The sequence below is a fragment of the Vanacampus margaritifer genome, chromosome 7 (genome assembly GCF_051991255.1).
Source record: "Vanacampus margaritifer isolate UIUO_Vmar chromosome 7, RoL_Vmar_1.0, whole genome shotgun sequence".
Classification (NCBI taxonomy): Eukaryota; Metazoa; Chordata; class Actinopteri; order Syngnathiformes; family Syngnathidae; genus Vanacampus; species Vanacampus margaritifer.
The window spans coordinates 10,601,661-10,615,088 of NC_135438.1; the positions used below are offsets into that span (position 1 = coordinate 10,601,661).

The 13,428-nt window shown below is 40.8% G+C and overlaps 1 protein-coding gene across 1 annotated transcript; it reads left to right on the forward strand.

Annotated features, from left to right (window-relative positions):
- The first annotated feature begins 1,777 nt into the window (after window positions 1–1,777).
- On the forward strand, window positions 1,778–11,587 carry LOC144054604 (uncharacterized). Its single transcript, XM_077569740.1, has 16 exons — window positions 1,778–2,257; window positions 2,359–2,517; window positions 3,650–3,768; window positions 3,850–4,021; window positions 5,225–5,331; window positions 5,415–6,669; window positions 6,892–7,019; window positions 7,109–7,205; window positions 8,297–8,419; window positions 8,718–8,890; window positions 9,020–9,117; window positions 10,396–10,523; window positions 10,682–10,862; window positions 10,956–11,097; window positions 11,167–11,243; window positions 11,411–11,587. Exons 1-15 carry the CDS (start codon window positions 1,849–1,851, stop codon window positions 11,239–11,241), a joined length of 3,366 nt encoding a protein of 1,121 aa, XP_077425866.1. The 5' UTR covers window positions 1,778–1,848; the 3' UTR covers window positions 11,242–11,243; window positions 11,411–11,587.
- Window positions 11,588–13,428: the final 1,841 nt, after the last annotated feature.

The following is a 13,428-nucleotide window of genomic DNA, read 5'->3' on the forward strand; positions in this document are numbered from 1 at the left end:
GAAGGCAGATAACATAATAATGACTTCCTCTGCTTCATTTGCTGAGAGGGCTTTTTGACTTGTAACGTGAGCTTCTCAACCTGGAAAAATCAGCATCCTACATATTGTGGATCACCCCAAAAATATAGGAATGGAGCAAGCGCATAAAAACGCACAAAGCAGATTTTGTTTATCTGTCAACGGTCTTTGTTTTACATTGTATTGACTCTTTAACTGTCATTTTTAGTCTGTCTTCAAGACACATTTTCACTTTGTGACAATACTGAAGTGAAATTCGAAAGGTCCATTTCTTCCCCTCCAAGTCAAATCTCAAACAAACGTTAATGTAGCATGAAAGGACTCCAGGCTAGGCAGGAAAGTAAGACATTCCGAAAGGTTGTCCAATTCAGGAATGCTACAAATGTTACTTAAAACATTGTCTGGACAGTTGATAAATGCTTTATTATTGCAACATTTTGACTCAAGAAAGGATGTCCTCATCTTGATTTCGGAACAAATTGGAGGTTGACTGGCCGTCATCACTGAATGGCATGTAATTGGCCTTTTAGGTTGCACAAATGATGCTTATATATGTTGTGAGAGCATACTGGGTCCGCTTTAACACCAATTCTGAGTCAGTGGCGTTTTCTGTTCATGTCCCAACTTGTGGGCCTTGACAGAGACCTCCACAAAATAGCCATTGTGCAGAGAAGTGCTTATTGGGAAGATATTAGAGCAGCAGCTGTCACAGCTGGAAAGTCTACTTTTAAATAGTGAACATCCCAGCAATCTTTTCTCAGTGTAGCAAGACTGGAAGTTCAAATCTATTTTAAATGCTGCCGTTGACACAGCCTGCTTCATGATGGCAAACATGCTTCATTTTCTTTAAGTAGAGGGCCCTTTACAATTATAATTATATTTCTCAGATATGGCTTTTAATTGGACTATTCGTTCTATCTTTTTTTGAAATTTCTCTTCACATTCCCACTTACGTCCAACCAATTTCCACGCCCTTCAATACAAAACTTAAGCAGCACCATACATTTGAACATTCCAAATGAGTTCCAGAGTATTTTTTTCTTTCTCCTTCTTCTTCTGTCTTTTTTTTTTTTTTTTTTAAATGGACACTGCAGCACATTGCGGTCCCATCTGGAGCAGCAACATTTACAGCAACACAAAAAGCCCTCATGACTTAATCAAGCAAATATGTCCTCACCTTCTATCCCTCCAAAAGGCTGTAAAATCCTGCTGTGACTGCAACTTTACTTTCATCATAACTAGCTTAAGTACAGAATAGCCAGTGTCCAGATGCTTGAGTAATACCATAAAAAATGTTGGATGTCTATTCGGAAGGACAGAGAACAGATAGCGTCGTCTGCTGACATGACATTATTATTATTATTATTATTTATTTTTCAAAGTATCCGGCCATCAGCTGATGTGCAGTGTTTATCACGAGGAATACAAAGAATGCATATAACAGTACTCAGTTTGGACAACAAATTATATTATGATTATTAATAATGTTTATAGAGAACATTCTACACACAAAATCGAGACTTGTGACTTTTTGTTTGTTTTGTTTTGGACTAGTATTTTTATTTATTTATTTATTTTGATCAGGTGAGATTTTCTTCAGTTTTAACTTTTTTAGGCCCATTTATTTTGTTTACAGTGCTGTACACAACCATTTTTGTAAAAATAAAATAAAATAAAAAAAAATCAACCGTCACTTAATTATGACGTCACCCGCGTCCGACCTATACATCCTTCTCTTCCCTGGTTGGTCCAAGCTTAATGTCGCTTAATTAGCCTCACCTGCACGTATTAGTCCGTCGACACACAAGCGGAAGCGTCAACAAACTAGAGATGTATTGCGACGAAGAAAGGAAAAACCACATCTTGTTTTTATTTATAGTAACCATTTACTTGTTCCACCTCTGTGGTTCTGTACCACCAACACCGCGGGGGAGCCGTATTTCAGCCCACAAAGCCCACGACGACTCATCTTTAACCGAACGGGGAGGGGCCAAACATGATGTGCCGAAAGGGAACCTTGATGAGCTCCTTGTACAGGGAAGAAAAATGCACGAATCGAGCAAAAGTGCTTATAATAAGTTCTGGTCTCAAGCTGAAGCGTCTGGTGAAGACTCCAGTACATCCAAACCCAATGAACCTGCTCCCCAGAAGAGCTTGTCATGGACTTGGACCAAAGGTAAAGCCATCAGGTCACAAAGCTTGTCCGACGCAGAAGATGGATTTCAAAGTGATTTCACAGGTATCATCTTCCTCATTATAGAATTAAATGGCATGTTCCCATGAGTCCATTTTACAGATAATTTTTTTCATGCACTGTATATAAATTTGATTATGTGCTAGGGTTTTCTGGTGTTCCGGGAAAAGTCTTGGTATCATCATCTGACTGGGTTCCACATGCATCTGAGTGGCTGGCGATGAAGCCCGTGCTGCTGTGTGATCAGAATTTCATGAGCTTCACAGCTTCAGGACAAGGATTCTCACAACTCTTAGTGGACAAAGGTCAAATATATTTCATGTATTCTTGTAATTATCAAGGGTTAGCGTGGACTGGCGCAGTTTGTTTGGGCTGCCAAGAGGAGAAATAGAACATGTAAAAAATCAAATATGCCGAATGCTGCTGTTCCACTATTTCAATGTTTATAGTCACCTATCATAACAAAGACCTTATCATTCGGCGCGATCCCAACAGAATGAGCATTACAACGTTGGCCACCCCACACGTCTTTATCGTTGAAACAGGGATGTGATTTTTCCGCTAATTCGCGGAATTCCGCTTCCCCCCCCCCCCCCCAAAAATCGATTTTTTTATTTTATTTTTTTATATATTTTTTTTTTAGTAGTTCATTGTGTATGCACATGACTCCGACAGATAACATCTTCTGCTATAACAAAGACATTTGTGGTATGCTCTAATATGAGTTACTTTTCATTTGGTCATGATATAATTATTTGTTCATGAAATTTGAACTCTTCAACATTATTTATGTGTTAACTTAGTAATCACATGAGTTAGATATGATGATATTCTCAGTGATAGTTTTTAAAAGCAAAGGCAGTCCAATGTTTTTGAATGTGACTGATTTTGAGTTGACTAAAACTGCCATTTTATATGGGATAGTTCAATATACATTGAAAATTTATGCTGTTGTTTTGTCTATTTCTTTGTCATGTGAGTGCATTGAAAGTACTTAAAAACACGGAAAACCCATGAGCTCCCCCCCCCCCCCTTGTCCCCCCACCAGGGCACTGCCCTGGACCTAGCTGGGTGCCAGCTAGTCAGATAATTTCACTTTGGTCAAATCACATCCCTGTTGAAAACAAGGCTACTGTTGTCTAATTTCAAGGCATGAAAACTGTGCCAACGCAAATTGTTAAGGGTATTAATTGTTTATCACTAGAAATGATGCAGTGTGCAACACATATACTTTATTGCATCACTCCCAAGTAACTACTGACTTAGGATACTGTCTGTTCCGAACGCACATGAGATTCATTAGTCATATTCAAAACAGTCTTTTTTTATGAAATTGATTATCCATTCACAATATGGTGGCAAATCGATTAATGACGTCTAACCAATGGATATTAACATAACTCCCCTCCAAGTGAACCATTTCCACTTTCTGAACAGGAAGAGCCTCTCCCGTCTCGCTGTTGCATCTCGCTCTGTATTGTGGTTACACAGTGAGGACATCATGGAGTGACCTTCAGATGACGGTGCCATACGATGCATGCTACATTACCCAGGAGGTACCCTTCACACAGTCCTTCCTCACTTTGCTCGGCGTGTCCTTGACCAAAAAAAAAAAAGCTGCTCCTCTGCTCTCCCAGAACGGCAGTTACGTGCTCCCCATGCTTTGGTGGGGCAACCCACTGAAGCTCTCTTGCCCAGTGCACACGCCTACGACCGCATCGTCGATCCCTGACGTCCTCTGCTCTCCTTATGGCATGGCGCTGCATCTACACCAGCAAGAGAACAATCTACCCGTGCTGGGAGTTCTTGGTTTGTAATTGTATTTTATCCCACTGGGTTACGTTTTTACATAGTCATAGAGCTTCCAACATTGACCCCAAAAATATTTCTAGATTTGATTGAATTTGATACATATTGTCAAGGGATTATTTAACTCATTTACTGTTTTTTTATTTCCATGATTCTTTGTGTTAATCAGATGAAGTAATTTACAATGTGGTTGGAGCTATTAATCAATTTTCATACACACGACAGAGCATTAAATGCAGAAACACTGTGGAGAGAAAAAAAAATATTCAAACTACTAGGGCTGGGTATCAATTCTAATTTCCTCAATCGATTCAATTTAGACTCACAAGAGTTCAGTTCGATTCAATTTCGATTTTTCCTGATTCGTTTTGATTCCCTTCACTTCAATCCGATATTGATTAATTATGGATCTTCTTGAATATCAAGGACATGGGAAAAAAAACTCCACAAACATTAAATTCCAAATACAATTTTGTGGAGGCAATGACTGGTAAAATGATTTAGTTTAGTTAATGAAAGTAGCATGTGTTATAATCACTCATATTACACAAACTTTGACATCTGCAAGGGTGAGATGAAAATATTTTCTTAATTGTAATTCAAAATATGAATTAAAAAGATTCTGAATTGTCTTAGTGCAATAAGTCAGGTCTTTCATAAATGAAAGAAAATACTTTTAAATTAATGTGAACAGTACATTACAAAAAAAACCTGTCTTATGAATTTATGGGAAAAAAAGATTAAAGTAATCGATTCATAGTTTTAGGAATCAATATCAGGCATGAAAAGGAAAGTTGATTCAATATCGATGATTTGATTTTTTATTTTTTAAACATAGAGCCCTACTCAGGATTGTGTTTTCCTAACAGTACCTCAGCTCCCAACATTGACCCCAAAAATATTTCTAGATTCTAATTAATTTGACACGTATTGTCAAAGGATTACAGCTCATTTACTGGGTTTTATTTCCTTGACTCTTTGTGTAAACCACATGGAGTAATTTACAATGTGGTTGGAGCTATTATTCAGTTATTTTCATTCGCATGACTCAGCATTAAATGCCGAAACACTGAGAAAAAGATGCTGTGCTGGTGGAGTGTTGTGCAACGCTGTGAAAAAAAAGGACAGTATATATAATACCTCATTATTTATTGTCCAAATGTAACCTTTTCCCGACTGGCAAACTCACAACGTATTTTGCAGTAAACGGAGGTTGGGCTCCATTTGTGTCAGCCGAGTGCGCATACCGCGTTGACTCCCAACCGGAGGAGCTCATCCTCTTCGTCCCATTCTTTGCTCCTTGTCTCGGTGTAAGTTGTCACAAAAAAAAATATTCCACTGTCTGTTGCAACAAACTTTCGAAACTGAACATGTTCTTTGCATGTCTTTTTAGGAAGGACTCAAACTCAAAATTGTTTTTGATGAGCAAGAAATGATCCTGTCCTGCTCTAGCTCTCCTGGCCATCCCCATGTCCCATACATTAATAATCCTTCGACTCCGCCTCCATCTTCAGCCCAAGAGCCAATTGCTCAATTTCCTGATTACCACCATGCTACCGACACTGGCTTACCAAACCCACAAATTCCGCAGCTCTCCTCTCCAGACATCACACCTTGGTTTTCTCCAGCTAGTCCTCCCGAGGCCCCGCCTCCTCATTTTCCCTACCCCTCAACTGCTGGACCGTCAGCTCAGGATCCGATTGCCCAACTTCCTGGTCATCCACACCTTACTTACCCAGGATCCATAATACCCCCCACATTGCCCCACGTCGACCGTCCGGGCTCACAGGCTGCCATCCCGTGGTTTTCTCCAGCCAGTTCTCCTGCTGCGCCTGGAGTTTCAACCCAGGACCAGATTGCCCAGCACCCCCATTATCATCCTCATCCTCACATGACTTACCCTGGCTTTCTATCACCCACTTTTCCGCAGGTCTACCCTCCTGGCTCCAAGCCTGTCAGTGCCCCTCATCTCTCCCAAGACAGTGAACCTGGAACCCTGCGTCATCCCTTCCAGTACCCCCAAAATCCTATACCACCGTCAACACAGAATCAGATGTCTCAATCTCCAGATAATTCCCGTCGCATTTACTCTCATTTCCCGTCTCCTCATTTTGACCAAATCTCTCCTCCTGCCTCAGAGCCCGCCAGTCAACCTGCTGCGCCTCAAGCTCCCCACCCACCCACAATTCTGGATTATCTTCAGATGCCTTCCAGTCCACCAAAACAGCCGCCAAGGCCACATTACCAGCTTCCATCCCATGCATATGACTATAACAATCCATATGAAGCATCTTTCTACGAAGATCACAATCCACTTCCTGCTTCCGCTCCTGCTTTTCCCAGCTATCCCTTTCCCCACGAACCCATTTTCTTCCGCGAGGAACATCAGCAAGCAAACTGTCACCCTCACGCTGGCGCACTTTGTGGCGCCTACCAGTACCCTTCTCCTTATAACTATCCAACCTATTCGCCAATACACCCCCCCGATCCCCAGCATCTGACTGAGCCGCCTGCGCCTACACAAAAACCTGCGCCTGGCAAGACTTCAATTAGCCCCCTCGTTATTCCGAAGCCCAAAGTCTTCTGCTCCTCCAATCAGATGCGCGTTCATTTCCCACCTGGTCCGATATCTGGAATTGTTGTTAAAGGTGCGCATGTGCTTTGACCCCCGCTATGTACAGTACGCTATACGTATGAAATGCATCTGGTTACAATCAGCTCTGCGTGAGTTTAATTTGCTGCAGGGGAACTGCTCTGTTGCACATTTCAATGGGGGGAAGGGAAAAAAGTTTGGATGTGGTCCAGTGTAAAAAGATATATAGTGCGCGTGCATAAATGAAAATGCTAGTAACTGTCTCCAATTTTTTCAGATGCACAAGGGAAGGAAATGAGTGTCCAGGATGCTCCAAAGCACTGTGGGTATTCGGCCAGCGTAGGAAAAGATGGCAACATCCATTTTAGCCTGCAGTTACACACGCGCTGTCACATGAGTGTGCAGGCAAGTATGAACTCAAGAGTTCACACTGAGCACGCAACATTTGTGCATAATTGATCATTAACTTGTTTATAAACATTTTGTGTCAAAAGGATAACATGTTCTTCATAAGCGTCATCTATGTGACTCAAAGTGGCAAAATGGAGGCTCGGTTTTATTGTCCGGGTGCCACTTCTTCATCTGGACAAGGTACTTTTGTGTGCTCTTCAAAGGCTATTTTAGGGCATCTACAGTAGTGTTAATATTATCGGACATTTTTAAATTTAGTTAGGATGTATCAATAACGGCGGTATCGCGATATTAAAACTGCCACAATATCATCGACATCAAACTCAGGTTGATTTCCAGTTGCGCAGTTCTAGCACCCTCTGGTGGCTAGTTTTTTTAGCGCAGTTTGATTTTCACAAAGCATGTTTTGGCCCTTCTATGTTTAAAATCCACGCTAATGGTCAGATGAAGGGGAACGTAATATGCTTGTGTACCGAGTCAATATGTGGAGCAACTCAATGTGTGTGCGTGCATTAGCAAGTAAGTGCTTCAATATTAAGTGTTATTAGAGATTGTAGGTTGTTTATATGCATTTCTGTTATGTACAAAAGCACAATATTGTTGTTGTTTTTTTTTTAGTATGAACTCATTTTTGGATATCGTTACATCCCTAGTCTTAATCTAACAATCACGATTGTTAGTTTTTATCATAGTCAACCTCATCCCCTTTTTATTTAGTATTCTATAAATTTAGCATTTTAGTCCAAGAAAACCATTTTATTCATTTAGTTTTAGTCAACAAAAACTGTCAACATTTTAGTCAGGACAATTATTTTACCCCTGTATATTTTTTGTCAGCAGATAATTTAGAAAATTTGGGATCTAAAACTATTTCACACAAAATGTTCTAGTTACTATGGCTCTGCTACAAGCTAGTAAATTAGCCAGCATTAGTTAGCGGTCGGATTAACATTGTTAGCCCTTGAATTAATGCTATGTGATGACTAAAATTTACTTCTTCTTTTTTTTTTACCTCCTGTCTGTTCTCGTCTTGGTTCAAGAAGTTAAAACGTCCATAGATTTTAGTCCAGATTTTATTAAGTGAAGTACATTTTGGTCTTGTCTTCATTAGTCGACGAAAATGCATACTGATTTAGTCCCAGCTATTGTTTATTAATGAGGGTTTTAGTCTAGTTTTCAAATATTTTTGTTTAGTTTTCGTTAACAAAATGAACGCTAATTTACATTTTGTTTCAACTGTGAAAATGTCCTTTTATCCTGATTTTTGTAAGATTGCGACCTTCCCCGGGACCAACGGCTCCCCTGTGAACAAGGTCCGCTATCTCGGGCGTCATGTCTCTCTATGGGCTGCTGCTTCAGCAAGCATCCCCCGGCCTGCTACTACCGCATGGATGGTGAGTTGTGTGTCTGTGTCCCCCCCCTTCCACCAAAAGCATTTTCACACCACTTAGCAGGGAGCACTTGAGTTCCTTGGGTGCAAAATTGTAAGCATAACAGCTGTTGGATTTGTAGCGGCACAATAAGGGCAGCAAACTGGCAGCAACATTGAATGTGAAAGGGTGTAATAGACCTTGGGTCTTATCAATGGCCTCCTGAGCGTTGTGACCTTTAGTTTGCCTGACCTTTACAAAACCATGCATGTACTCCAGTGTGTGTTTGTGTGTGTGTGTGTGTGTTTTTTCTTTTTTCCAGAGTGCACAGTTGACCGCCACTTTGTCTTCTCGGTGCCCGCATCCCTCACGGAGCCCCCTCTCTCCCCGGCCCTGTTGGGGGTTGCCAACAACTCCACCTGTAAACCAGTGAAAGTGACTTATGACTACGCCTTGTTCAAGATCCCCATGGATGGCTGCGGGGCTCGCAGAATGGTGACTTTTATTGAGTGGAACATCCTTTGAATATTAAAATGCTGAATCAGAACAAGCTGTTTGGGATTCTTTGATGCTGGAATAGTTGTGTGTGTGTGTAAACGGTGTGCCCTCTCTCTGCCCTAACAGGAAGTTGGGAAAACTTTGATCTATATGGTGGAAGTCGTCAACACAGTTCAGACTATCAGCCTCAATTATGGCAGCATCACAAGAGATTCTCCTGTCAGGTCAGACCAACTTGCTTTTTTTTATTGATTTAGATGTTACGTGTGAACTGGACAATACAACAACTTTGCTTTTACTTAGAACTTTTGTGAAGGCTTCTACGGTGACAATAAAGCAGAAATATTGTGGAAATGTGTTATCAGTGGGAGCAACTAGGTACAGAAATGTAAAAGCCTCTCGCTTTCTGTACAGCATATATTTGAAATGCTGCTCTGTCAAAGATGACGTTTTGACGTCTCCATTTTTTTTATTTTGACGTCATCACATCATGGCTAAGATAAGGATGGAGGAGAATAAATGTGATTTAATGTTAAAGGGCATCATGCAAAAATCTTATGCCAGTAACCTCTTACATTTTGTATGTACTGCATACAATACTGTCCGAAATCTAATGCTGATTTTTATTTTTATTTTTTTGCATCTTGTTGTACTTTAAAGTCCTCTGAATTTGAACACGTACTAAAGGACAAAGTATTGTAAAACAGTAAAATTCTGTGTCTGTAATTCAGATCTTTGTTGTAAGCGTTTAACATACCAAAAAAATAAGCACCGTAAATGTCGTAGAGTACATTTTACTCTAAAAACAGCCTTTTTGCCTCCACCCCCAAAAAAATAATTGAAATAAATTGGAGGTGATAAAACCTCACAGTAAATTTTGTACATGAGCACATTTTACTCTAAAAAGTGTCTATTTGGTCTCACTTTGAACAGAGTAAAATAAGCAGAGTAAGTTTTACTCCAAAAATATTTTTTCCGTGTACGAGAGAATTTGCCTATCCCATGAAAAAAAAACTCTTAAAAAATTTTCATTCAGAAATTCCCTATTCCCTATAAAAATCGGGAGACAGCCAATCTACTCCCTGAGCCACTCTTACTGTGTTAGCATATCGCTCGTGTCAGCTAGAATTGTTGATGTTTTTGGTCTCCGTTCAGATATTAGCAAACAGAAGGAGTGGCATAGCTCAGGTGGTAGAAGGGCAGTCTCCCAAGCTGAAGGTTGTGAGTTTGTTCCTCAACCCTTGTGTAACTTTTTTTCTAAACAAGTGTAAATTTTACTTTGTTTAGAGTAGGACCAAATAGACCCTTTTTAGAGTAAAATGTACTCATGCACACAATTTACTATGTAGTTTTATCACCTCCAATTGTTGCAACAGCCCATTTTTTTCTCCTTGCTTGGTTACAATGAAACAAGTCCTCCATGTCCAAGAAACTCTGGCCTTCGTTTTATTGAAGTTGAAACTTGATGATACACATGTTTCTGTGTCTCTACTCACCGACAGGTTGCTTGTGGAGTGCAGGTTTGTACCAGGCAGTGCTTTAACAGTGAGCTACTTGGTTAAAACTCCCACCCTGGGGCCAGCCGTCCAGACCCAGGGGGTGTTTGGTGTCCAGCTCCGCCTGGCAAAAGGTAGGCACAGATTTTTTTTTTTTCCGTCCTACATTCAGCAGTTATACTGCTTTCATGTGGATGAATGCCGCAGACCACATTCTACAGCAAAACTGAGATTTGTGAGGGTAACAAATCATTTGGTTCTCCTCCCTCTATACCAATGCGCCCTCTTTCAGATGCTCAGTACACAAGCTACTACCCACAGTACCACCAGCCCCTGCAGATGTTGCTGGGGAAACCCCTCTACCTGGAGGTGCGGATGCTCAACGCCCCGGATCCCAATTTGAAGCTGTTGGTGCACTACTGCGTGGCCTACTCGCGCTCCGGAAGTTCAGTGTGGGTGCTGCTTTACAACGGGTATGTTGGAGTACCTCGTGCGGCAGCTTTACAGTCACAACAAAAAAAAATGAAACAAAGTATTTATCTGTAATACCTTTTCCCTGTATCAAGATGCCCCAATCCCTTGGATCCGACCTCTCAGGTTGTACTGTCTGATCCTCAAGCTCCCTCCCCTCATGCTCAAATCCGTCGCTTCACCATGAGCACCTTCCAGTTCCTTCCTGAAGGTGACATCAAAGACCTGAATGAGGAGGTAAGGAGGACTACAAGCGAAAAATGTTAGTTGTGACCCGACATGGTTTAACTGTAAGCTTTATTTCAGGTTGACTTCATGTGTTCGACTGAAATCTGTTCGACGCTTAACGGTCCGTGCGTCGAGGGCTGTTTTGGCCATTGATGGCGAGTAAAATGGTTACACCCCGTCGACCCTGAACAAACCCTATTAATCCTGGCTGAAAACGACAAGAGGGCCAGTCGTGGCTGCTCTTATCTATGACAGATGGACAATGATTTAGTAATGAGAGCTGTGAATTATTCATCAAGACTGATCCATTTTCTGTTCTTAGGTTTAAGGCATGGAAGACACTTGAAGTTAACTGCAACGACCTGGCCAGATGCCCTAACAGCGTTTGTTAGAAAGACATTTGTATTTTTTTTTCCAATCCTGATCACGTATCTTCTGTTCTCTCTTGCAGGCAGTCGATACTAGTCACTTAACCACCAATAAAAGTTCTCCAAGGGCACGAGGGGTGTGTATTTGTCTGTTAAGATGGCCACCACCCTCTGTTAAAACTGGAAGTGGTACTCTATTAAAAAGAGTGAGGCATTGTTTACACAAGCATGTGAGCCTGTCAGGAGTTAAACAGGAAAACTTAATTGCGTTTCGTGCGGATTCTAGAAATTGGCTATGAGCAGCCTGTCTGTGTACCCCACTAGAACTCATTGCTATACTTCTGCCAAGTGTAAGATGTATGTTGGCTCATAACTGGGCCTAGATGTCTACTCTTCATCTTCATGATGATTTGTATATGCAGGGCCTGTTGGGCCCACTAGCACCCGCCCCGCCCCCAAGCTGGTGCTAGGTAAACAACGGAGAATTTGAAGCCGTCCCTCCACTCGTAAATAATTTCCTGTGCATTCCACTGGATGCTTTGGAGTCGCTGTTCTTAAACTTCTTTACTGATTAGCCCTGACAGCCTTTTGTTTTCCAATTCATGAATGGGAGGGTCGTGGGCCACAGTCCTTGGGTGTGTACGTATGAGTAAGACAATCAGGACTTGGGTGAGGTTCAGGAAAAGTTTTCTAGCAACATATGAATGTCTCCAGGGCTTGCGTTAAGTATTGGAGACATCTTGTGTTCGTTCAGCTGTAACACTTGTGACTGGGAGAATGTGTTTTTGTAGGGTGTGGAACTTATGGCCCCTGAGGCCATTAAATTTGTTTGGTCGTTGCATCATAGTTTTTAATTTATTTTAGTATTGCCCTCTGAGGAATTTTTAAAAACTGAAGTCATCTCCCACAGGAAAAATGTTGTACATCCATGGTGTAGATTGATTATGAGGGGAATGTGTATACATTTGATATATATATATATATATATATATTTTTTTTTTTTTGATATACAGTATAAGTGTTCAGGGGTTTTCAACTCATGGTTGTTGCCAGTCTTCATTCAAAGCCAGTTAACCAACTTCATGGACCTCTTTGTATATATTTATTTTTTAAAAACTTTACCATCCATATATTTTCTACACCAGGCAGACTACACCCTGAACTGGTCGCCAGTCAGTCATAGGGCATCCAGATAGACAACCATGCATACCATCACTGAGTGGGAACTGAACCCACGCGCATCAAAGTTGGCACTAGAACCGAAAGTAACTAACATAGCAAATAGTCGAGTGTTTAAATGACTCTGACAGAGTCAATTTCAACACTTTTTCCGGGTTATATAGCTCCACACTTGTAGAGTTGAATTAACACTTTTTAAATAGTTAACCATTTTACACTGTGCCAGAGTTACTTACCAAGTCTGGGGGTAGAGTGGGAACAGTGCTGAGTTGTTTAACAACCTGGTTAGTGTTAGTTTCACTCACAGAACTGTTAAAATATTTAAATTACAATTCTTTTCATAATTGCTAGAACACCATGACACAAATTAGCTTTAATTCCCTTTAACTTAAACTTTCTGTATTAGAATCAGATGGTGTTAAAAATATACTTGCTGTGTATTTTTTATTTTTTTTACTGCAGCTTTAAAAGAGCTCTGTGGTAAACCTACAGTTTTATTACTACAGAAGCCTATTTAAAATTCATGTGCGATTGCAAACACGCTTAATGTATAAATTGCCAAAAGACACAGAGCTCCCCTAGATCTTTTTTTGAAAGAAACTTTGCCCTGAATTGTGATTTTGCTGCACACTCATTAGCCTCCCATGGTAGCCTTTGACCACTGGGTGTCATACAAGCAATAAAAATACCAGAGGAGCACAAGGCAAGGCTCCATGCTGCATTACTCAACACTGGGCCTCGGTCCTCGGTTGTGTAAGAACTTGGGGAATTTTATTTAAAAGAGCAGAGCCAC